This window comes from Trachurus trachurus, assembly GCF_905171665.1.
Source record: "Trachurus trachurus genome assembly, chromosome: 15".
Taxonomy (NCBI): Eukaryota; Metazoa; Chordata; class Actinopteri; order Carangiformes; family Carangidae; genus Trachurus; species Trachurus trachurus.
In genome coordinates, this window is record NC_139906.1 from 126,330 (window position 1) to 152,500 (window position 26,171).

Here is a 26,171-nt window from a genome sequence, read left to right on the forward strand (position 1 = left end):
ACTCTCTAAACAGATAGAGCGCTGTGATTGGTCAACACAAACGGTGTTGGAGACTCAAAAAGTTCCTATGGCTCATTTCTAGACCCACCTACGGAGCAGATAGATCTGCTGCTGCTAGGGGGCAGATAGATTTATAGGCTAGAAGTTTTGTGGAAACGGACAAAATGAAGGCAGAGTACAGACGAAAGGCTCCGTCCGTATCCGTATGCGTATTTAACGTTGAGCATAATTAAGCAATATATCCCTCCAGGCCGTGGTCTATGCTCATTCTACCACTCTAAGGGGCGTTGTTCCCCCTTAGAGTGGTAGAATGAGCATAGACCACGGACTGGAGTGATATATTGCTTTTATAAAACGGTTACCAATAATGACAATATGAAAGAGGAATACGCATCAATTTCGTGTAGTTTTATTCAACCAGAAATACATATTATCCAATAAAATAGCCTCACCTTCCATTCATACCAGTCATACGTGCCTGAGGCGGAGTGATAGCCTACGCTGTGATAAGGCTTTAGAATAGTAGCCGTGGTATATGCTCATTATACCACGGTTAACAACCAATCAGATCGCAGGATTTCACCTTAACGTTTTATAAATGGGCCTTAACACACACGCACGTACATACACACACAGGATGTGATGTCATAGGTCAGAGGTCAGTGTGACATCATCAGTTGACTCCTGCAGGTGGAAGAGGCTCTGGAGTCGGAGCAGACCAGGACCAGGACTCTGGACCGCAGCATGGCGCAGCTCGGCGGCTCGGTGGCGGCGCAGCGCGAGGCGGACAGGAAGCTGAGGGACGACGTGAAGCACCTGCCGGCCTCGTTCACGTCGCTGCTGAAGGACGTGCAGCGGCACAGCGACGTGCTGGAGCTGCTGCTGGGCGAGGAGGTGCTGGAGTTCGTGTACTGGCCCATCCAGGACCAGGAGGCCAACTCCATCCCAGTCCTCCGGGAGCAGCTGAGGCTGCTGCAGGAGCAGGTCAGAGGTCACCACCACAGCATCGCCGCGCTGCCCGGCAACCAGCCCGGCAACCAGCCAGGCAACCAGCCAGGTGAGGCCCATCCCACTCCCACAGGAAAAAAGTCCCATCCCAATCCCAATCCTGTAGAATGACTCCCGATATATATCATATTAATAAGTTAGTCATTAGGAAAGTCAATGGATTTTCAGTTTTTCATGCAGTTTAAAGGGATAGTTCACCCAAAATTCAAATGTCCCTCATTATCTCCCCCCCCTCATGTGGACTAAGGGCTGGGAGAAGTTTCAGAGTCCTCCGTGGCTTCTCTGAGTTACAGGGGGTCTCGGCGTAGCAGTGCATGTCCACATGACGGTTGTAAATGGATACCAACTGTCTTAGTAACAAAAAGACACACCAAAAAACATCCAAATACCTCCATGCTGCTCGTATGTAATGTCCCTCTTGTATTGAAGCCCCGACATGAGAAATTGTCCCGAAAAAAATTAAATAAGTCTATATTTCAAGCTTGTTTGCAGCGGAAGCTTCTCGAAGCTCCTCTTCCCGGTTCGTCCAAATTTGACGAACCGGGAAGTATTAAAGCAGAAGGAAGCGATCCGGTCTTTTTGGCTAATGCTGCGTTCCAGGCAGGCTTTTGAAACCGTAAATTACAGCTTCAAGTCACAACTTACGACTTTGTAGCGTTCCAGGCAACCCACTCCTGTTTTACCTGTGGAAGTCACTATAACGGCCACTCGTAACTTCTGACCCGTGAACTCGTACCAGATCGAACTGGTACCACTTCACAGGTCGGAAAAACACGAGTTACGAGTTGCCTTGAACGCACCATAACAGTTCTCGTCCCTACGTCACCACATTCACGGCGTCCCTTGGCTGCACACACAGCCCTGCATGCCGTTCTCTCTCCTCATTGGATAAAGGTTGTAGGATACAAGGAAAGTTTTCTCCTGGGCTCAGAGCAGAGCAGAGTGACTGACAGACCCGTGTTTCAGTCCAAACACTCTATAGAAGTGATTGCTGTCGGAAGATATAACTATTTAAGACTTAGATTAACACAAATATATCACTTACTTCTGCTTTAATATGAAACAATAGTTTGTGCACCTACCAAGGAAACAGCAAAGTCAGACTGCTGCGACCCCCCGGGGTGCACCACCCTAATCCACAGGGGTGCTGCATTTAATTACCAAAGGAAAAACAAGTTTTTGTGATGTGTGGTGAGTTTTTATGGCAAGTGGAATCAAATGACCTTTTAACTCCGTTACACTAGGAGACAGAGACGAGGTGCCATCTGCTGACCAGCCCTCCTCCCCCCACCTCCCCCCTGACGGCTGGCCCCCTGTGGGCCATGGCGGGGGGGGGCGGGGCCACGGGGGCGGGGCCACGGCGGTCCGGGAGCGGCAGCAGCTTCTGGGAGGAGACGGCAGCGACCTGTGGAAGCTGGAGCAGCAGGTGGAGCAGCTGGAGCAGCGGCTGCAGCAGCTGGAGGAGAAGAACTGCTGCAACAGCTCCTCCCCCCTAAAGGGGGCGGGGCCGGACCAGCAGCTAAAGAGGGCGGGGCCGGACCAGCAGCTAAAGGGGGCGGGGCCAGACCAGCAGCTAAAGGGGGCGGGGCCAGACCAGCAGCTGCAGGCCGAGGTGCGCTGGCTGAAGCGGGGGCTGGAGGAACACCCGAGGGTCTTCAAGAACGTGTTCAGCAACGCCGACGTGCTGATGGCGTCGGACGCCGCTCTGGACCTGGAGCAGCTGTGGCACCTGCTGCAGAGGGAGGGGGGCAAGAGGGAGAGGAGGAGGGGGGGGGCAGGAGGCGGTAACCATAGGAACAGGAGGGAGTCGCCAGGTGAGTTGTTCACCTGTTTGTTCACACACTGTTGGTATTGAAACGATCAGAATTGGGACCAGAGTTCACCTACATAGTCCTTGTTGCAGTGTGGCACTCAACCTTTAGTTGAGAGGATTTTGTTTTTTCGTGTCAATTTGTAAATTTTAAAGGGATACGCCAACTTTTTTTTTTCTTCTTGTCTTCCCTCACTCCCGAGTCCATGACCAGCAGATAGACACCATCCTTTCCACTGTGCGTACAGTAACAAGGGAGATAGAGCCGTATCGCCGTAATTAGCTTAGCTCAAACACTGGAAGTGTATGGGTAGTGTTAGCCTGCCTCCACCTAAAGTCGCTAATTAGCTTAGCTCAAACGCTGGAAGTGTATAGGTAGTGTTAGCCTGCCTCCACCTAAAGTCGCTAATTAGCTTAGCTCAAACGCTGGAAGTGTATAGGTAGTGTTAGCCTGCCTCCACCTAAAGTCGCTAATTAGCTTAGCTCAAACGCTGGAAGTGTATAGGTAGTGTTAGCCTGCCTCCACCTAAAGTCGCTAATTAGCTTAGCTCAAACGCTGGAAGTGTATAGGTAGTGTTAGCCTGCCTCCACCTAAAGTCGCTAATTAGCTTAGCTCAAACGCTGGAAGTGTATAGGTAGTGTTAGCCTGCCTCCACCTAAAGTCGCTAATTAGCTTAGCTCAAACGCTGGAATTGTATAGGTAGTGTTAGCCTGCCTCCACCTAAAGTCGCTAATTAGCTTATGTAACGGGTGTGTATTGTCTCTGGCCTATGCACATCCGTTAACTTGTTTCTTGTGTGTGTTGTTTCTATCCTGCGTTGTGTTCTTGGGGGTGAGGGAAAGATGGACACAGGACTCAGGCTGCTGATCCACCGGACATTTATTCAACAGGCAATGGTGGCATCTGTATGAGAATCAAATGAAAGTGCATCTGTGACATGCGGTCTTGAGCTAGCTCACAGCAGGCCCCTGCTCTCAGTGGGGTCATCACCGACCCAGCTAACTATAAAGTTCACAATTATATTTAATAAAATACTGAAATAAAATGAAATATAAAAATATATTAAAATGTTCCTTATTGAGTTGTATCTGTACATGAACATAAATTCAACCAACAATCAACCAAGTCAATGGAAAAATGAAACCAGTAAACAGTGAAATACATCAGTATCCATACCTGTATGAGAATCAAATGAAAGTGCATCTGTGACATGCGGTCTTGAGCTAGCTCACAGCAGGCCCCTGTTAGCAGCACACACATACACACACATGAAGAAAACAACGAAAAATAAACACTTGTGCCTGCAGTAGTTTTACAATGGCATAGCTGCGAAATTCACCTAGCAACACACACCACAACCGTTCACACTCTTCATTTATCATCCATACATGTATATTATTACGTTTTTAATACCTTTCAACCCAAAACAAAATGTAAACATGACGAGAGAAATGAACACATACCTGCTCTCAGTGGGGTCATCACCGACTGAGAGCGGAGCAGTTCGCAGGTCAAGCAGACGACGAACTCTTAAAGAGACAGTACTGATTTAACGTCTCTGCAGACCAAACTACAAAATAAAGGTGAAAACAAATAAAATGGTTCCTTTCAAAATAAAATCAGGGTTTTGGTGAGATTTCAAAAGATAAAATTAAAGTACATTTCAACCTGGTTACACTTAGCTCAAACACTGGAAGTGTATGGGTAGTGTTAGCCTGCCTCCACCTAAAGTCGCTAATTAGCTTAGCTAAAACGCTGGAAGTGTATGGGTAGTGTTAGCCTGCCTCCACCTAAAGTCGCTAATTAGCTTAGCTCAAACACTGGAAGTGTATGGGTAGTGTTAGCCTGCCTCCACCTAAAGTCGCTAATTAGCTTAGCTAAAACGCTGGAAGTGTATGGGTAGTGTTAGCCTGCCTCCTACCTAAAGTTGCTAATTAGCTTAGCTAAAACGCTGGAAGTGTATAGGTAGTGTTAGCCTGCCTCCACCTAAAGTCGCTAATTAGCTTAGCTCAAACACTGGAAGTGTATAGGTAGTGTTAGCCTGCCTCCACCTAAAGTCGCTAATTAGCTTAGCTAAAACGCTGGAAGTGTATGGGTAGTGTTAGCCTGCCTCCACCTAAAGTCTCTAATTAGCTTAGCTCAAACACTGGAAGTGTATAGGTAGTGTTAGCCTGCCTCCACCTAAAGTCGCTAATTAGCTTAGCTCAAACACTGGAAGTGTATGGGTAGTGTTAGCCTGCCTCCACCTAAAGTCGCTAATTAGCTTAGCTCAAACACTGGAAGTGTATGGGTAGTGTTAGCCTGCCTCCACCTAAAGTCACTAATTAGCTTAGCTCAAACACTGGAATTGTATAGGTAGTGTTAGCCTGCCTCCACCTAAAGTCGCTAATTAGCTTAGCTCAAACGCTGGAAGTGTATAGGTAGTGTTAGCCTGCCTCCACCTAAAGTCGCTAATTAGCTTAGCTCAAACGCTGGAATTGTATAGGTAGTGTTAGCCTGCTTCCACCTAAAGTCGCTAATTAGCTTAGCTCAAACACTGGAAGTGTATGGGTAGTGTTAGCCTGCCTCCACCTAAAGTCGCTAATTAGCTTAGCTCAAACACTGGAAGTGTATAGGTAGTGTTAGCCTGCCTCCACCTAAAGTCGCTATTTAGCTTAGCTCAAACACTGGAAGTGTATGGGTAGTGTTAGCCTGCCTCCTACCTGAGCTGAAATCAGCATTCAGAAGCTGATTTCATTTTAGCTCTAGCTCGCTCTTCGGCGCTACTCAAGCTAGCCGTTGTGACCAACACACTTCCTGTTACTTCCACAAAATAAAACACCCGTTGCCCTTTACATACAGAAAACCATGACGATAGAATTTGTGCTTTTACTTTGAAACAGGAAGCTAACCTACCCTCGATGTAGCTAGCTTGAACCAAAATAAAGCGTCTTTGCTTGAACCCTCCGTTTTGACCGATCTCGTCCCGTTAGCGGCATTTGACCGCTCAAGATGCCTTACCGGAGAGTTTTGTCAGCTCTGAGACGAAGATCGGTCCGTTTAGAGTTGCTGAAGAGTTTCTCTGATGAATTTAGGTGGAGGCAGGCTAACACTACCCATACACTTCCAGCGTTTGAGCTAAGCTAATTAGCGACTTTAGGTGGAGGCAGGCTAACACTTCCAGCGTTTGAGCTAAGCTAATTACGGCGATACGGCTCTATCTCCCTTGTTACTGTACGCACAGTGGAAAGGATGGTGTCTATCTGCTGGGCATGGACTCGGGAGTGAGGCAAGACACGGAAAAACAATTTTTTTTTGGCGTATCCCATTTATCTCTACATTGATCCTTTCCAACCTCCCCCCCCCCTCCCTCCTCAGGTGCTCCCCCCGTCCTGTCCGACCAATCAGAGGCCTCGCTGCCGTTTGTGGGTGAACGTCCTCGCAGCGTCTCCAACCTCCTCGTCTTCCGCCCGTCTCTCTCCGGCGGCGTCTTCACCGCTCCGGTGGGCGGAGTCTACCTGTTGGTCGTCACGCTGGACCTGAGGCCTGGCCCCGCCCACCTGTGGCTGAGGAGGGGGCGGGGCCAGGCGCGGGCGTCTCTGCTCCGACAGGAAGTGACGGCGGCGGGGCCGGTGACGGGCGTGGCCGTGCTGCGGCTGCAGGCGGGGGAGCGCGTGAGGCTGGAGCGGCATGGGGGGGCCAGGTGGGCGGAGTCAGAGGACAATGTGTTCACCGGGCTGCTGCTCCACCAGACCACCTGATAGGAGGGCTGTGGACCAATCAGCTGATCAGAGACTGCAGGGGGGCGGAGTCACAGCGGACTGAGGCTCCGCCCACAACACAGAGGATTCAGGAAAGCACCAATTAGTGGGGCAGATAACTGCAAAGTTACAGGAGAATCGTTCACTTCTGGAAACAAGCACCAAAATTGGCACACATACTCCTTAGGGATTGCTCTTTTGATAAAACCTGGTGGCCATTTTTCAAGATGGCCGCCATTGAATACACAGTAATATTGCATTTCGGAATACAATCGCAAAGTCTTGTCCTATTTTAATGATCTTGGTATCAAATAATACATTTTTCACTATGCAGAATCCAAATTTGGACCCATGGACTTACTCATGGCCGCCATCTTTAATTTTTAGGTGGCTAACGGGTTTTATCAAAAGAGCAATCCCTAAGGAGTATGTGTGCCAATTTTGGTGCTTGTTTCCAGAAGTGAACGATTATTACAGTTATCTGCCCCACTAAATGAGATGAAGGCTGACTCCAGATCAGCTGTCGGACGGAGACACGAGTCAGATTTTTATATTTCAGTCACTGATGTAAAAACAGATTTATTCTATATTTATACCAACTGTTGAACTTTAATCTTCACTCAATAAAAACGTTGTCATCTTTGTCAGAGTCTGTGACCTCACATCATCGTCTCTTTACTTCCTGTTTTAGTTTTGTTTTAAAGAGGAACTCTGCTCCATGCTGCTCCTTTAACTCCCTCAGATTCCTAGAGCTGGTTCATTTAAATGTCACGTTCTGCATCTCTGGGAAATGTATTCCTTCAATGTGATTCCATTTTGAAAACAAAGAAATAACTCATAACTCTCTAATTGATCAGAGGCCTGAACTACGAAGCAGCTTCAACAGACCAGAGTATCTTCCAGCTTCACGCTCAGCGGTCACACAACGGTGGTTATCACCTCAGTGAGTCGACCCAGGGTTTCCCAGAGTGCGTTCACATGAAACGGGTGGAGTTTGCATCATCTGACCAATCACAGACATGGACAGGTCTGACATCATCAGCTGCAGCAGCAGAGCGGAGTGTTTCACTAACGAGTCAATGATTCTGCTGCAACATGAAGAACTGAAAAAAGTCGCTGTAGCAAAGAGCTAGAAGAGCTGCTGACTCTGACAATGTTTAAATTCACAAGATTAAAATTAAATAAAGTCACTGCTCCATCATTATGGGATGGCTCTAACAGGAATCACATTTGTGTAGCCTACTCCTTTAATCTGGCCTGTTGCTCACATGTAATGTTGTGGTGTTAGATGCAGAGAGATAGGTAGATTCGGTCCTCTGAGTGTTCAGGGACCGTCAGATCAGTTTTAGTTCTTAGAGAGATGAGTTTTATATCTATCCATCTCTCTCAATATAGGCCTATATACTGTATATATATGTGTGTGTGTGTGTGTGTGTGTGTATTATAAGATAAATATTATTTTAAGTTTTTATCGGAGGGACTGACAAACCTCTGTCAGCTGATCGAACCCCTTGGGCTTCGTTCCCTCCTTGCACTGTTTTTTTTAAACTTGTGCTAAATAACTAAAGTAAACTAAACTAAACCGTGTTGTGCGCTCACTGGAGGAGGCGGAGCTTCTCTACCAGGAGGTCCAGACCAGGTGAGTCGTTCAGCATCAGTTACCATGGAGATGTATCCCAGTAAGAGGTGAAGCATCGTCGTAGTAAAACAGAAAACCCAGAGTAAGTGACCTGGATAAACTCAAATCCTGCTTCGTAGAACAGAGACCAGAGTCTGATGAGCTGTTAAATAACCTGTTAGGAGGCGGAGCTAAACATCACAGTGATGTCACAGTGATGTCACAGTGACAACAAGCATAGATAGATAGATAGATAGATAGATAGATAGATAGATAGATAGATAGATAGATAGATAGATAGATAGATAGATAGATAGATAGATAGATAGATAGAAGTATGCGTTTTGTTATGTTTTGTTTTACCTCGTACTGCCGTTTACCATAGATATATACAAGGAACTCCCTCCCAAGATGGCAGCCGCGACGACGTGCCTGACGAGCCTGAATGCAGCATCTAGCTACGTGTTTCTATCTCTGGACAAGAAGAAGGACGAGGAGTCGTTTCTGCTTCGTCTCACTGATTCACTTTATTGCAAAAATACAGAATCTGTCGGCACAGCAAGAAAAGGTCAAAGGTCAGAGACACGTCAGAGCAGGACACCAAGTCACAGCAGGTCCAGGTCCAGGTCCAGGTCCAGGTCCAGGTCCAGGTCCAGGTCCAGGTCCTGGTCCAGGTCCTGGTCCTGGTCCAGGTCCAGGTCCTGGTCCAGGTCCTGGTCCTGGTCCTGGCTCTGACTGACCTGCTGTGAAGCGTCAGCTGAGAAATCATTAAACTAACTTGTTTAGAGTAAATTCATTAACGAATCATCAGTGGGTTCAAAGGTTAAAGAGGCCGAACATCAAACCAGAGGAGTTCTACTGAAACATCGGCTAAACTATCAAACTGAACGTCTGAGTCTTTAAACGTCTCTTAAATCTTCTGTTAAATCTTCTCTTCGTCTGAACTCGGTAGAAAAATAAGAATCAAATACACAAAAAACCAAAAGAATCAGATCTGAAAACAGCAAAAGAAAGAAAAGATGAAAAAATAATTTCTCTCAGTCTTTGACACTTTGTGGAGCTCAAATCAAGTCTGACAACCAATCAATCAATCAATCAATCAATCAATCAATCAATCAATCAATCAATCAATCAATCAATCAACCAACCAACCAACCAACCAATCAACTCATCAATCACTCAATCAATCAGATAATCAATCAATCAATCAATCAATCAATCAATCAATCAATCAATCAATCAATCAATCAATCAATCAATCAATCAATCAATCAATCAATCAATCAATCAACCAACCAACCAACCAATCAACTCATCAATCACTCAATCAATCAGATAATCAATCAATCAATGGTCTTTCACCAGCAGACTTCAGGTTCTCACTTGTCTGAAAAGATCATGCTAAATATTAGCTGCAACTCTTTAAAAATAAAAGCTTGACGTTTTGATCTAAATCCTCTACAGGCTGTGGACTTGGCTCCGCCCCCAAAAGGGGGCGTGTCCTTCCACACAAGGCGACTAACGTTACAAAACTAGAGCAGGTAACTATGGCAACAGTTAGTTCAGGCTACAAAAATAAATAGAGTTCATTTCTACTTCCTGGTCTGTCATGTCCTTCACTTCCTGTTTGACCAATCCACAGGATCAGCTGCTGGACTGGAGTCTAGATCCACTTCAGTCTAGATCCACTTCAGTCCAGATCCACTTCAGTCCAGATCCACTTCAGTCCTGATCCACTTCAGTCCAGATCCACTTCAGTCCAGATCCACCACTTCAGTCCAGATCCACTTCAGTCCTGATCCACTTCAGTCCAGATCCACTTCAGTCCTGATCCACTTCAGTCCTGGTCCACTTCAGTCCAGATCCACTTCAGTCCTGATCCACTTCAGTCCAGATCCACTTCAGTCTAGATCCACTTCAGTCCAGATCCACTTCAGTCCTGATCCACTTCAGTCCTGATCCACTTCAGTCCTGATCCACTTCAGTCCAGATCCATAGAGATCCAGTTTCCCGTTCGGTGGCTTCATCTTCATCTTCATCGGTGTGTGTGTGTGTGTGTGTGTATGTGTGTGTGTGATGTCATAATGACGCTGCAGACCTCTCAGCCAATCACAGAGCCTGCTCAGCTGAGTGGGCGGAGCCGGGCCATGTAGGCGCCGCAGGCGGGGCAGAAGGGGCGTGGCCTCAGGGCCGGCAGCTGCTGGCAGAGGCAGCAGAGGGGGGGGGGCTCCCAGGCGGGGGGGGCGTGGCCTCGCCAGTCGCCGTCGGGGGGGACGTCCAGGCGGAGCGGCTGGGGGGGGCCGTCGCCTAGCGCCCGGCGGGGGGGCGGGGGGGAGCGGACGGGATGAGGCGGTTGCCGGTGGCGACGGGGGCGGGTCAGGGTGGCGTACAGGCCCTGAGGCGCCGCCGGGGGGGCGGGGGGGGGGGCCGGCTCGGGGCCGGGGGAGGGAGGAGCAGGAGGAGGAGGGGGGCGGGGCTCCGCGAGGGGGGGGGGCGGGGCAGAGTCCCGTAACTCAGGGCGACGCTGCGGAGGCTCCGCCGCCCGTCAGACACAACCAGAGGGTGGAGGACCGGTCCTGAGGGGGGGGGGGGGGGAACAGAGTTAGTGATGTGAACAAGAGGGAGGGTCAGACTACAAGCAGGCGTAGCTCAGTCGGCCATATTGGAACGGGCAACTGTCTCTGACTCTGCTGCAGTTACAGTAGATGGTGATCCAGTCATCTGCACTAAAACAACGATTCATAACTCTGTGAAAAATAACTCAGTATGTAGCTATTACTTTAACTATTTGCATAATGTCACTATAATGTTACTTTTACAAAAAAAGTACATGATTAAAATGATCCGTGATTTTAAGTAGCTGCATCATAACTGCATAGACGTTCATAAAAAATCAAATCGTTTGGAAATCGGACAATAACTGAGGGAGAGCGTTGACCTTACCAAGATGGCCGCCGTGTGGCTACGCTGTGTCATTGGGCAGCAGCGGCGGGTGAGTCATCTAGTCTTCTTATATATATCTATGGTTGTGTATGTGTGGTGGTGGAGGGGGGAGGAGGGGTGATGAGTCTTACCTGCGTGTCCCCAGGGGGCGTGGCCTAAGCTGGGGGGCCGTGATGTCAGTGAGTGGGGGGGCTGTGGAGGAGGAGCAGGAGCTGGGGGGCCGAGGTGCCGGGGCTGGTGAGGGTGGGGGGTGTAGGAGGGGTCTGGGGGGAGGGAGGGAGAGGGGGAGGGGGGGGCGGAGTAGGGGAGGTGCAGAGAGGAGGAGCTGGGGCGACGCAGGAGGGAGGAGGAGGAGGAGGAGTGGGTGAGGGGGGGCTGGAGGGGGGGGGGGGGGGGACAGGAGAAATGGAAATGAAACAAACGAATGACAGAAATAAAATTGACCAACGACATGAAACGATGGTTATGTGAGTAACCACGGTTACAGAGATGGCGCTTTAGGCAGCTGGACGACCTCATAGACGGGTCACGCCACTCGGCGGCCATCTTGGCAACACGTCCAGACCTCTAGCTCAGGCTGTGTCCGAAATCCCCCCCTACTCACTATATAGTGCACTTGTTGTTGTTGTAGTGGTGTCCGAATGTTTAGTGATTATTAATGTTCACTATATAGTGACTGAATCTATCCCATAATTCACCGCCAAATGTAGTGAACATCCCATGGTCACTAACCGGAGCAAGATATCCCATCATGCATTGCGGTGACGGATGGCCGTTACCACAGCGACCCAGAACGACCGGTAAGTAGTGACTGGTGTAGCTACCAAATAAATGCAGTAGAGACCGGTGTAGCTACCAAATAAATGCAGTAGTGACCGGTGTAGCTACCAAATAAATGCAGTAGCGACCGGTGTAGCTACCAAATAAATGAAGTAGTGCAGCAGCCTCAATAAATGTGTGCAGCTGCCAGAGTTGTCCGGTCGCGGCTTCCACAGACTCCCACAACAAACGTCGGAGCAAATTTCCTAACAAGCGTTATAAACTGACCACAGACTCTGGATAGCGATGCTAATTTCTGTTAGCCCGTCTATGGTGTTTTACATTATACGTTAGCATTAAGCTAGCAGACTTTATGCTTAGTTGTGACACTGGCTGTGTGTGTTTTGAATGTTGTTTCAAACTATGTGGGTTTGATTGAACATCTTGGGTGCTTAAATATATATATTACCGCTTAATATATTGCTTTACTTCTCTTTTTATGTTGGCACCTATACACCCGTAGGTCTATGCTACACCGGCCGTTACCATGGTTGTATCCATGGTACCTACGCCGGCCTTCACGATCGCGGTCGGAACGTTGTGTGTGTGTGTGTGTGTGTGTGTGTCTTACGTGGCTGACGTTCGGAGCTCGTGACCTGATGACGCTGCCGCTCAGGCTGCGGGCGACACGTCTCAGATTCTCTGCACTGTAGCTCTCATCATCACCTGAAGGCATCTGGTCAGAGGTCAGAGGTCAGAGGTCACACACTGCACACTACACAGATCTGACAACACACACACACACACACATGTACACACACACATGTACACACACACACACACATGTACACACACACACAGTCCTGTACCTCAGGTGTCCTGTAGACGAACCCCTCGATCTCGGCTGTCGGTGTTTTAGAGCGTCCAGATCCTGACAGAGTCCTCACACCTACACACACACACACACACACACACACACACACACACACACACACACACACACACACACACACACACACACACACACACACACACACACACGCACACACACACACACACACACACAGGTGAGTACAGGTAACTTATTTGTCTTTTTAATATCAAAAATCAAACCTGTCTTTCATAAATGCGTATTTGACTGAAGGTGAATCACAGCTGCTACAAATGAAAGCTTTCTGGTTCCTTAGAATGAGTTGTTACAAGTCGTTACAAATACATAAGTGGGCGACGCACCGAACCGAGGCGGCCATGTTGCATCGTGACCGTAGGTAACCACGGAAACCGAACCGAGGCGGCCATGTTGCATCGTGACCGTAGGTAACCACGGAAACGGCCTGTTAAAACTGTCACCACTGTGTAGTGTGAGGAAGGACGGAGGCACCGGTGTTGCATTCAGGTGCAGTCAGGCAGACGGCCGTCGTCATTTTACTCCACCAGAGAAAGACGGTAAAACAATACCACATCACCATGACAACATGTTGTCACGGACCACTTGTTTACATAGACGCTTGTTTATCCTGTTTCATGCAGCGTCTGTTGTCTGTCTGACGTCTGCCCCATTTCACCTGAATGCAACATCAAGAATACGTTCAGGGGGGGTCACGTGATGACGGCCTAGGAGACAGTCGGTTTTGCGGGAGCTCCGCCATCACCCTTAATATTTTTTTACATTCTCTCTTAACTACGTTGCCTTTTTGAAGTGCCAGTGCAGTGGTATGACTCTTGAACAGTTCTGGTCAAAACAACACCAAACAATGCCGAAGGGAAAGAATAAGCCGCGACAGCCAACTGACAACACGGCTACGGAGTTAGCCCAACATGGCAGCGAGCATGAAGAAGACGGCGAGGAGGCAGAACTTGAACCCGGACTCGCTAAAGCGTTGGATTTGATGACCACTAAACTAATGGCGGCTATTAACGACAAACTCGACCCTTTGGCTAAAACAGTCTTCTCTCATACTGCCCAGCTGAAGAGGGCTAATGACCGCTTGGACGAAGCAGAGGCTAGGATGCTACAGCTTGAGACCGCTAACGAGCCGCAAGCTAATCGTATAGTAGCTCTGGAGAAAAAAGTCGAATCCCTCTTTGACCATGTAGACGAACTGGAAAACAGAGGACGGCGGAAAAATATCCGCATCTTCAACCTGCCCGAGAATATGGAGGGGAGAAATGCTTTGGACTTTTTTGAACACTGGCTGCCGGATTTTCTTGACATGGATACTAAAGGGGGGCGAGTCAAGCTAGAACGGGCTCACCGCTCTCTAATGCCCAAGCCCGGGTCTGACCAGCGACCGCGCCCGGTCATCATTCGGTTCCACGCATTCCCGGACAAGCAGAGAGTGATGGCAGCAGTACGGCGTAAAGCAGCGGGCGGGAATATTACTGTGGAGGGAAGAAACATATCCTTCTACAATGACCTGTCCGCCGCAGTGCTTCGTAAACGGAAAGAGTTTAATGAGGCCAAACAACATCTCAAACAAATCGGTGCTGATTACTCCATGCTCTTCCCTGCAAAGTTACAAGTGTCGCTGAACGGCACCAAGAAAACCTTCCTCTCCCCGACAGAGGCTCTGACCTTCGCAACCAGTGCAGCTGCAGCACGTCAGGAATGACGGATTCTCTGACCATATGAGAGCTAAGTGTGGACACTCGGTCATGTGACTATACTCTTTTATGATACATCTTACATTCATATGAATGACTATTCGTTATCATAATGTGTATAATGTGTCCCCCTTGCTTAATCATACACGAGTGTTCATACAGTTAAAATCCAGCTGGTTTAAGAATAGATGACGATTCACATTTAAGGTTTAAAACTTACAAAAAAAAAAAAAACAAAAAAAAACTTTTGTTTATTATGTAATAATTGGGTGTTGCTGTGAGCCCCGGTCAACTGGGTTATGTCACTTGCTTTGTTTTCTTTCTGTTTACATGATGTGAGAAACACATTCGGCCCTAGTGGAGGCGCTTTACAGAACAGCAATCCCCCGCAATCTGGGGAAGGACCCCCATTACCCATCCTCTTTTCTTTCAACATTTTCTTTTTCTTTTTTTCCCTTTTCTTAACATGTACAGTTTCTTATTGTTATAGTTCTGTGTTACTTGTAGTTCATGCTCAGTACTGGTCTTTCACAGTTCAGTGTATCATATCGACTTATTTGGACAAACTACCTAAAAACATGCCCCTAAAAGCAGTGCAATATAATATAGGCTATACAACTGCATTTCTGGTCATCTGTATGGATATTCAATTCAGTTCATTATATTTGCCAATAGAATGATGCCACCATTTAAGTTAAAACTCTGTTCATGGAATATAAGGGGTTTGAGGGGTAATGTGAAGCGAAGAAAGGTTTACTCTTTATTGAAGAAGGAGGGAGTAGATGTGGCTCTACTACAGGAGTCCCACTTAGAGGACAATGAGCATCTCAAACTGAAATACAGTTGGGTTGGCCAGGTGTACTTTTCCTCTTTTACCACCAGTAGCAGAGGGGTTGTTATATTGATACACAAGAATCTACCATTCCAATTAAAAAAGTGTATAAAGGACAAGTATGGAAGATATGTGATTATAAATGGTGTCTTAAATGGTAAAGAAATTACTATTATGAATCTTTATTGCCCACCTAACTATTCTCCAGATTTATTAACTAAAGCATTTTCAGAATTTGCAGAAGTATCTTCGCCATTGGCCTTGGTGGGAGGTGACTTTAATTGTCTACTTAATCCTCAACTTGATAGACATCCCCTATGAAATTCTCCCCTGTCAAACCAGGCCAGAGCCCTCCTGTCAACTTGTGGGGAAATCAACCTGGTTGATACATGGCGAATATTACATCCATCTGATAGAGAATTTACCTTTTATTCCCCCCCTCACAAGTGCCACACACGGATTGATTATTTTTTTGTACCCCAGACTGTGATGCAATGTGTATCTTCCTGCTCAATAGGCAATATTGTGGTTAGCGATCATGCAATTGTGCTCCTAGAATTATCTCTTGATATAGAATCTACGAAAAGTAAACGCTGGAGATTCGACACGCGTCTCCTGAAAGACGACAAATTCATCTCTTATCTCAAAAGTGAATTTAGGATATTTTTGTCTATTAATTCACAATCTACTAGCAACCCATCCTTACTGTGGGAAACTTCTAAAGCATACATCAGGGGTATAATTATTGCCTATTCAGCTTCAAAAAGGAAAAAACAATTAGAACAGCAACTAAAACTTGAAAAAGAACTGTCAGATATTAAAAGTGCCCTTTGCTCAACATCAGACCCTTTACTGTTGCAGAGGAAATGTGCCATACAGGCTGCCCTGGATACTTTACTAACCCAGCAGGCTAAGAGTGCTCTTCTCTTCTCAAAGCAAAGGTTATATGAATATGGGGATAAGCCCAGTAAGTATTTATCTCATTTGACCAAAATTAAAAGGGATTCTCAGGTGATTCATTCAATTTTAGACGGGAATGGCACCCGCCACTTCGATAACAAAAACATCAATAATACTTTCAGGCAATTTTACGCTAAGTTATATGAATCAGATCAACCACAAGGAGTCACAGACAGGATGGAATCATTTTTAGGGAGACTAACCTTTCCAACCATCTCTGATTCCCAAAAACGTGAATTAAATGCTCCTATCTCCAGGGAAGAGGCCTTATTAGCACTTAAAGGCCTGCAGTCAGGCAAGACACCAGGGCCTGATGGCTTGAGCAGTGAATTTTATCGTGAATTTCAAGATGTGCTTATAGACCCCTTCTTAGAAATGTTGGAACATTCCTTTATTACTGATAGCCTCCCCAATTCGCTAAGAGAAGCCGATATTACCTTAATTTAAAAAAAAGGAAAGTCCCCTGAGGACTGCTCGGGATACAGGCCTATTGCTCTTCTGAATCAGGACCTTAAAATATTATCCAAAATATTAGCATTACGTCTCGAGAAAGTTCTACCTTTTCTCATCAGAGAGGATCAGACAGGCTTTATCAAAGGTAGGAGTTCTAGTTACAATGTTAGGAGGCTTCTACACATTATCAATATTTGTCAGACACAGGAAATTGATAGCACGGTCATTTCATTGGATGCAGAAAAGGCATTTGACCGTGTCGAATGGTCATACCTGTTTAATGTCTTACATAAGTTTAATTTGGGAGATAATTTTATCAAATGGGTCAAACTATTATATAAAAATCCCATGGCTGCAGTCATTACCAATGGCTATAGATCTGACAACTTCCCACTTCATCGCTCAACACGTCAGGGCTGCCCTCTTAGCCCAGCCCTTTTTGCTCTTGCTATAGAGCCTCTCGCTGAAGCCATAAGGCAAGACCCTGAAATAATTGGCTTAAATGTAGGTGGGATCCAGCATAAAATTTCTCTTTATGCGGACGACGTTTTGCTTTATGTGCTGCAGCCTGAAACTTCCGTTTCACGTCTTGTTGATGTAATCACTTTGTTTGGATGTTTTTCAGGTTATAAAATCAATTTCTCAAAGTCTTTGGCTATGCCAATGGGAAGCCTTAGAGATAGAACTAACACACTACCGTCATTCCCATTTAAATGGTCCATTACAGGTTTTGTCTACCTGGGCATTAACATTACACCTCTGTTTCATGACATGTTTAAAGCTAATTTTAACCCCCTCCTAGACTCCATAAAGAAGGACCTGAACAGATGGGCTCCACTCCCCTTGTCACTGCTTGGTAGAGTTTCTATCATTAAAATGAATATTTTACCAAGATTGTTATACCCCCTACAGATGATCCCAATACTCCTGTCAGGCAAGGCACTGAAGCTGCTTAATGGCTGGCTGAGTGACTTCATTTGGAATAAGAGAAAGCCAAGGCTAAAAGTAACAAAACTACAACTCCCTAGTTCGAAGGGTGGTCTAGATCTTCCAAACATCAGATGGTATCAACTAGCATCCCATTTAAGATTTATAGCAGAATGGGTCAAGGAGGATCCTACTTCTGATTTGCTGAACCTAGAAAAATCACAGACCTCAGGCTCCCTGTTAGGTCTTTTGGCCTTCAAGGACTTAAAGTCAGCCAGGAGCCATTGCAAAAACAACCCTATAATATCTAACACATTAAAAGCATGGTTTATTACACAAAAGCTTGAAGGGAGGTCTGGACTAACATCTCCATTGGTTCCAATTCAGGGCAATCCTAACTTCTTACCAGGCATGGTGGATAGTGGGTATAGCACTTGGACAACCCGAGGGATAAAGAGGATGCGTGATTTATTTCAGGGAGCATCCATGCTATCATTTGCACAACTTCAAGAAAAGTATGATCTCCCCAGACATGATTTTTTCAAATACCTGCAAATTCGGGACTTCATAAACAGGGGAACTACTCTCAATACTGATGCTACTACATCTGCAGTTGAACAATTACTCCTCCTTGGCCCAGCTAAAAAATGCATTACTCGCTTTTACAATGTCCTAAGCCAGACTGATGTGGTAAATGTACAGGATGTTATGCAGACATGGCAACGTGAACTTGGTATAAATATTGATGGGGATAAATGGAGTAAGATATGGACTCAAACAAAGAAAATTTCTGTGTGTAACCGTGCCAGATTGCTGCAATTTAAGATTGTCCAACGTTTACAAATCTCTCCTAACAAAAGACATAAAATGAACTCTCAACTCTCACCTTCATGTTTAAAATGTAAAATCTCAGTTGGTACTTATACTCACTGTATTTGGTCTTGTCCTAAAATTCAAACATATTGGATGGATGTTTTGCAAGATCTGGAAAATATATTTGGTGTTGTGTTACACTTGGACCCTCTTTCTTTAATCCTTGGTTACCCCAGTCAAGATACTATTGTGGATGTTAACTCTACCAGACTGTATAATATCCTCACATATGCAGCAAGGAAGAACATCTTTTTGTCTTGGATAAGTGACAAACCCCCCACTAAATCAAACTGGCATAAGATAATTATGGAATGTTTTCCCCTTGAGTACCTGACCTGTTTGCTTCACTCGTCAGAAGGACAATTTATGAACATTTGGACTCCATATCTTCACTTTTCCAACTCTACAGTGGCTTCAGTGCTTTCGAGTGTTGTCCTTGGCTAGCCTTTGGCTCTTTTCCTATGTATTACTACAACCTGACCATTTAAAACTTCTAAAATTGTGATCTGGGGTGTATTTTTATTTTTATTTCTTATTTATTTTATTTCATTTATTTAACTAGTTTATCTATCTAGTCCTTTTTTTTTTCACAGAGAAGGCCTTTTCATTGCACTGATCAGGTGCATGTGAGATGTATATGTGTACAGGATGTCTAGACCAATGTTGTACTGAGCGTTGTTGTTGTTGTTGTTGTTGTTGTTGTTGTTGTTGTCGTATCATTGTTGTTATGTTAATATATAAAAAGCTCAATAAACATATTTGAGAAGAATACGTTCAGATATGCAACTGCACTGCTAGATGGGGGGAATTCCTACGTACTATACCTTTAACAAATTATGACATCACTTCTCACTCTCTGTCGCTATCGACGACTGAACTCACCTGGTCTGTTGCCGGGCAGCGGGCTGGCCCCGTGGCGGCCCCGGTGCATGCTGGGAGCTCTGAGACTGGCCTGGTACAGTGAGTCCAGCTCTGACAGCTCCTCGTTAGGCTCCGCCCCCTCGCCGGCCTCGGCCCCGCCCCCTCCTCCTCCTCCTCCGTAGAACCGGTTGACGTTCTGGGCCCAGCGCTCCACGGGGAGAGGGGCGGCGCCGTGGTCCCGGCAGGGGGGCGGGGGGGGGGAGTCGACTGCATCAGGTGACCAGGAGGGGGGCGGGGCCAGCGGCGGAGTGATGTAACACGGCTCCTCCCCCATCGTCGTCGTTGTCAGGGGAGACGTGTCGACAGGTGGAGGGGGCGGGGCCAAACCTCCCAGAGGACTCCGCCCACCACCTGTAGGGGGGCTGGGGGCGGGGCCTGAGCTGGGGGCGTGGCCCGAGTAAGGGGCGGGGCCTGGGCTGGGGGCGTGGCCCGAGTAAGGGGCGGGGCCTGGGCTGGGGGAGGGGCCTGGGCTGGGGCCCGAGCTGGGGGCGGGGCCGGAGCTGGGGGCGGGGCCTGAGTAAGGGGCGGGGCCTGGGCTGGGGGCGTGGCCCGAGTAAGGGGCGGGGCCTGGGCTGGGGGAGGGGCCTGGGCTGGGGCCTGAGTTGGGGGTTGGGCCTGAGTAAGGGGTGTGGCCGGAGTTGAGGGCGTGGCCCGAGCTGGGGGCGTGGCCCGAGCTGGGGGCGGGGCCGGAGTAAGGGGTGTGGCCGGAGTTGGGGGCGGGGCCTGGGCTGGGGACGGGGCAGGGGCGGAGGGGCGGAGCCTGCTGGTCCTGACTGACAGCTGATTGGTCGCCTGGTCTGTCTGTCAAAAGTATTTTGAGCGGGAGAGGCTTTTCACTGCAGAGAGAGAGAGAGAGAAAGAGGGGGTGGGGGGGGGTAGGGGTTAGTCTGTTGTCTTTACACTAACACACCGTTCCAGTGTCTCCGATCAGAGCGTGTCAACGGGACAAAGGCCTCGTCCACACCAACACGGGTATTTTTGAAACCGAACTTTTATGGCCCCCGGTTAAAAACAGAAACAGAAACAGATCAGAGCTGGGCTTTAGCCTCGTGTCTGTTCGTCTGCATTCTGGTTCCTGTCTGTAGCGGAGACCGAAATCACCAGATTCACCAAAATGAAAGTGTTCACCAACATAAAACTTATAAAATAGATATTAACTTGTAATACAATAAAAGCAAAATGTTAACTTAATGGCTCGGGGACTTTCTTGTAATTTATATTCCTTAAATTAAAGAGTTTCAACGCATTTTATTAGCTCGGTGCTTTTATTTTGATGGAAAGGCCTGTCTCTCTCTCGCCCTGGTTCTGTTTCCTAGCAAAACAGCAAGTCAACGGCCCCAGACTACTGGGCATCGAGGCCGTGATTGGTCGGTCTGGACCAATGAGGAGCTCAGTAACTAAACCTGTTCTTTAAGCCCCGCCCACTGCACCTGCTGCTCCACGGGCATCATTAGACACCTGGTTCAGTCCAGGTAGGACCGGTTCACCTTGGTTGTGTCCGAAATCACTCCCTCATTCCCTCCTCCCTACTCACTATATAGTGAATTCAATATAGTGACTATATAGTGAATCACTGGTCAAATAAAAAAACACTTTCGGACACTACTCCGCCGCACAGTTAATGACGTATTACAACGCATAATTAAAATGTTCCAACCGCGATCGTAACGGCCGGTGTAGGTACCATGGATACATCCATGGTAACGGCCGGTGTAGCATAGACCTACGGATGTACAAACATAAAAAGAGGTAAGGTATTAAGCGGTAATATATATATTTAAGCATCAAAGATGTTCAATCAAACCCACATAGTTTGAAACAACGTCCAAAACACACACAGCCAGTGTCACAACTAAGCATAAAGTCCGCTAGCTTAATGCTAACGTATAATGTAAAACATCATAGACGGGCTAACAGAAATTAGCCTCGCTATCCAGAGTCTGTGGTCAGTTTATAACGCTTGTTAGGAAATTTGCTCTGACGTTTGTTGTGGGAGTCTGTGGAAGCCACGACCGGACAACTCTGGCAGCTGGACACATTTATTGAGGCTGCTGCACTACTTCATTTATTTGGTAGCTACACCGGTCACTACTGCATTTATTTGGTAGCTACACCGGTCGCTACTGCATTTATTTGGTAGCTACACCGGTCACTACTTCATTTATTTGGTAGCTACACCGGTCACTACTTCATTTATTTGGTAGCTACACCGGTCACTACTTAATTTATTTGGTAGCTACACCGGTCACTACTGCATTTATTTGGTAGCTACACCAGTCGCTACTTGCATTTATTTGGTAGCTACACCGGTCGCTACTTCATTTATTTGGTAGCTACACCGGTCACTACTGCATTTATTTGGTAGCTACACCGGTCACTACTGCATTTATTTGGTAGCTACACCGGTCACTACTTCATTTATTTGGTAGCTACACCGGTCACTACTGCATTTATTTGGTAGCTACACCGGTCACTACTGCATTTATTTGGTAGCTACACCGGTCACTACTTCATTTATTTGGTAGCTACACCGGTCACTACTGCATTTATTTGGTAGCTACACCGGTCACTACTGCATTTATTTGGTAGCTACACCGGTCGCCACTGCATTTATTTGGTAGCTACACCGGTCGCCACTGCATTTATTTGGTAGCTACACCGGTCGCCACTGCATTTATTTGGTAGCTACACCGGTCGCCACTGCATTTATTTGGTAGCTACACCGGTCGCCACTGCATTTATTTGGTAGCTACACCGGTCACTACTTGCATTTATTTGGTAGCTACACCGGTCACTACTTGCATTTATTTGGTAGCTACACCGGTCACTACTTGCATTTATTTGGTAGCTACACCGGTCTCTACTTGCATTTATTTGGTAGCTACACCGGTCACTACTGCATTTATTTGGTAGCTACACCGGTCTCTACTTGCATTTATTTGGTAGCTACACCGGTCACTACTTGCATTTATTTGGTAGCTACACCGGTCTCTCTGGGCCGCTGTGGTAACGGCCATCCGTGACCGCAATGCATGATGGGATATCTTGCTCCGGTTAGTGACCATCGGATGTTCACTACATTTCGCGGTGAATTATGGGATAGATTCAGTCACTAGATAGTGAACATTAATAATCACTAAACATTCAGACATCACTACAACAACTGGTCACTATATAGAGAGTAGGGGGGTTAGGACACAGCCCTGGACCACACCTGAACCCCTCCAGGTGCGTCCTGTGACATCACTGAGGTCTTAGCTATGCTGTGATGTTCTCTGGCCTCTGATTGGTTGAGCAGTGGTCAGGTGGTACCTGGGCTGTGGCTCCTCCTCCTCCTCCTCCTCCTGCTGCTGCTGCTGCTGCAGGTGCATGCGTTGCTGCAGGCTGCGGGCTCTCCTCATGCAGCGCTGCAGCCGGCTCTGACTACTAGCTCCGCCCCCCGCCGCCGCCGGCCGCAGTTTGGCTGCAGCCGGTCACAGGTCAACAGGAAGTAAACGACAACAGAAAAAAACAAAAACAAAGAAGAAATAAGGAAACGAAAAGAAGAAGGATGAAGAAAACAACGTGGTGATGATGATGATGCCATGAGCACGTGTGTGTGTGAGAGAGATGACATCATTAACAGATCAATAACTCAGATTTGGTTTTGATGATGATGATGATGATGAAAATAAATATATCAAACATTAAATCAACTCAGGTAAAAAAAACATCGCACAGTGACATCACAGAGTGACATCACAGACCAGGTGACTTGTCAATCAACCAGAGTCCAGCTGCAGCGCAGGAGGAGGCTTCATCTGTGTGTGTGTGTGTGTGTGTGTGTGTGTGTGTGTGTGTGTGTGTGTGTGTGTGCGTGCAGCAGGGGGCGGAGCTTACACACGGCTTCGTTGACGGCTGACAGCGCCGAGGTGACATCACCCGCCTGCTCCAGACGAACGGATTGGTCCAACAGGAGCTCCGCCTCCGACACACAGCGCTCGAAACCGTCACCTTTACCTGCACAACACACACACAGACACAAAACCCTGAGTCCATGTTTTCTACATTAAAGGGATACACCAACATTTATTTTTTTGTGTCTTGCCTCACTCCCGAGTCCATGACCAGCAGATAGACACCATCCTTTCGACTGTGCGTGCAGTAACAAGGGAGATAGAGCCGTATCGCCGTAATTAGCTTAGCTCAAACACTGGAAGTGTATAGGTAGTGTTAGCCTGCCTCCACCTAAAGTCACTAATTAGCTTAGCTCAAACACTGGAAGTGTACGGGTAGTGTTAGCCTGCCTCCATCTAAAGTCGCTAATTAGCTTAGCTCAAACACTGGAAGTGCATGGGTAGTGTTAGCCTGCCTCCACCTAAAGTCGCTAATTAGCTTAGCTCAAACACTGGAAGTGTATGGGTAGTGTTAGCCTGCCTCCACCTAAAGTCTCTAATTAGCTTAGCTCAAACGCTGGAAGTGTATAGGTAGTGTTAGCCTGCCTCCACCTAAAGTCTCTAATTAGCTTAGCTCAAACACTGGAAGTGTATGGGTAGTGTTAGCCTGCCTCAGAAGCTGATTTCATTTTAGCTCTAAACTCTGTAAATATATCAGTTTATCCACATTTCAAACATGTTTAGGCGAGAAAGTAGCCGTTTAGATCAGCGGTGTGTCGTTAATTTGTCTAAATAACAGCTGTTTACAATTTTGTTGGGACGAATTTGGCGCTACTCAAGCTAGCCGTTGTGACCAACGCACTTCCGGTTACTTTCACAAAATAAAACACCTGTTGCCCTTTACATACAGAAAACCATGACGATAGAATTTGTGCTTTTACTTTGAAATAGGAAGCTAACCTATCCTCGATGTAGCTAGCTTGAACCAAAATAAAGCGTCTTAGCTTGAACCCTCCGTTTTGACCGATCTCGTCCCGTTAGCGGCATTTGACCGCTCAAGATGCCTTACCGGAGAGTTTTGTCAGCTCTGAGACGAAGATCGGCCCGCCGGTTTCTGTTTAGAGTTGCTGAAGAGTTTCTCTGATGACTTTAGGTGGAGGCAGGCTAACACTACCCATACACTTCCAGTGTTTGAGCTAAGCTAATTAGCGACTTTAGGTAGGAGGCAGGCTAACAGTACCTATACACTTCCAGCGTTTGAGCTAAGCTAATTAGCGACTTTAGGTAGGAGGCAGGCTAACAGTACCTATACACTTCCAGCGTTTGAGCTAAGCTAATTAGCGACTTTAGGTAGGAGGCAGGCTAACACTACCTATACACTTCCAGCGTTTGAGCTAAGCTAATTAGAGACTTTAGGTGGAGGCAGGCTAACACTACCCATACACTTCCAGTGTTTGCGCTAAGCTAATTAGCGACTTTAGGTGGAGGCAGGCTAACACTACCTATACACTTCCAGCGTTTGAGCTAAGCTAATTAGCTACTTTAGGTGGAGGCAGGCTAACACTACCTATACACTTCCAGTGTTTGAGCTAAGCTAATTACGGCGATACGGCTCTATCTCCCTCGTTTACTGACGTGTGTGTCCGTCAGTGTGTGTGTGTGTGTGTGTGTGTGTGTGTCTGTCAGTGTGTGTGTGTCTGTCAGTGTGTGTGTGTGTGTGTTTGTGTGTGTGTCTGTCAGTGTGTGTGTGTGTGTGTGTGTGTCTGTCAGTGTGTGTGTTGTTGTTAATGAAAATCATAGAGAGGTGCTCATTCTGGAGGTCGGCTGTACCTTTGATTACAGCCTAGAGGAGGCCTTTCTGACCAAAGTGCTGAAATAGCAGCAGCTGAAGCAGACCATCTCTCAGCTGGGCTACAGATGTAAACTTCTAGTCTTTATATTTGGTAGCCTGGGGAATGTGCATAAGTTGGTTGTGAGGGGCCTTCAGATGGCCGGCCTCCCTAAAAGAAGAGCTAAACAGTTGGCCAGGTACTGCTCAGTCTCAGTTATTATTGGTAGCCGCTCAATCTGGAGGAGACGATGTTTTTTGTATCCTTGAATGTCTGTTTTCTATCTGATCTGAGGTCAGTTTGTATGTAACTGTGTTCAGCCGCCCAGGCGCTTTGTGACTGACCGTCTTCCATTGTCAACTGCACTGGCAGTGTTTATGTCCCTTGTGCAAGAACCCTTGTACTTCTTTATATGTGGGCATAAATAAATATTTCAAATGTGTGTCTGTCAGTGTGTGTGTGTGTGTGTGTGTGTGTCTGTCAGTGTGTGTGTGTACCCTGGATCTGCAGCTGGTCCAGGTCCAGGTATTTGCTCGGTCGGGGGTTGAAGCCGAGCGCCTCCTCTCTCTCCTTCTCCTGTCGTCGTTGCTGCTCCTCCTCCCTCGCTCTCCTCAGCACCTCCTCCTGCAGCTCGTCCAGCTCGCTGCGGCCTACACACACACACACACACACACACACACACACACACACACACACACACACACACACACACACACACACACACACACACACACACACACACACACACACACAGAGTCAGTCTCTTAGCATGATACTAATGGATCATCACTCTTTGTTTATTTCTTTCCATCTACCCTGTTTCTCTGTCTTTTTACTTCATTCTTTCTTTCTTTCTTTCTTTCTTTCTTTCTTTCTTTCTTTCTTTCTACCCCCATAGGCCTATTTCACGAGATTCGGAAGTGACGTCACACAGGGTAAATCAACATCCGGTCCGGTCAGCTGCGGCTAGAGCGATTGACAGACTGGGGACACTTTTCATTCAAACAAACTAATACGA

General features: G+C 47.1%; 2 protein-coding genes across 2 annotated transcripts in view; one reads left to right on the top strand and one right to left on the bottom strand.

The window, feature by feature from the left end:
- Positions 1–7,202, top strand: part of LOC310998568 (multimerin-2-like) — a gene marked incomplete at its 5' end in the record, with an annotated part of 29,023 nt that extends 21,821 nt beyond the window's left edge. The window contains 3 exon segments of the mRNA XM_083988681.1: positions 691–1,057; positions 2,253–2,822; positions 6,177–7,202. Coding sequence (XP_083844807.1) covers positions 691–1,057; positions 2,253–2,822; positions 6,177–6,559 — 1,320 coding nt within the window. The 3' untranslated portion in view covers positions 6,560–7,202.
- Positions 7,203–10,339: 3,137 nt separating this feature from the next.
- Positions 10,340–26,171, bottom strand: part of LOC310998569 (ubiquitin carboxyl-terminal hydrolase 54-like) — a gene marked incomplete at its 5' end in the record, with an annotated part of 41,611 nt that continues 25,779 nt past the window's right edge. Inside the window, 8 exons of the mRNA XM_083988682.1 lie at positions 10,340–10,753; positions 11,252–11,495; positions 12,511–12,615; positions 12,749–12,828; positions 19,411–20,285; positions 22,762–22,912; positions 23,329–23,448; positions 25,651–25,803. Coding sequence (XP_083844808.1) covers positions 10,554–10,753; positions 11,252–11,495; positions 12,511–12,615; positions 12,749–12,828; positions 19,411–20,285; positions 22,762–22,912; positions 23,329–23,448; positions 25,651–25,803 — 1,928 coding nt within the window. The 3' untranslated portion in view covers positions 10,340–10,553. The remainder of the gene's footprint in view (positions 10,754–11,251; positions 11,496–12,510; positions 12,616–12,748; positions 12,829–19,410; positions 20,286–22,761; positions 22,913–23,328; positions 23,449–25,650; positions 25,804–26,171) is intronic.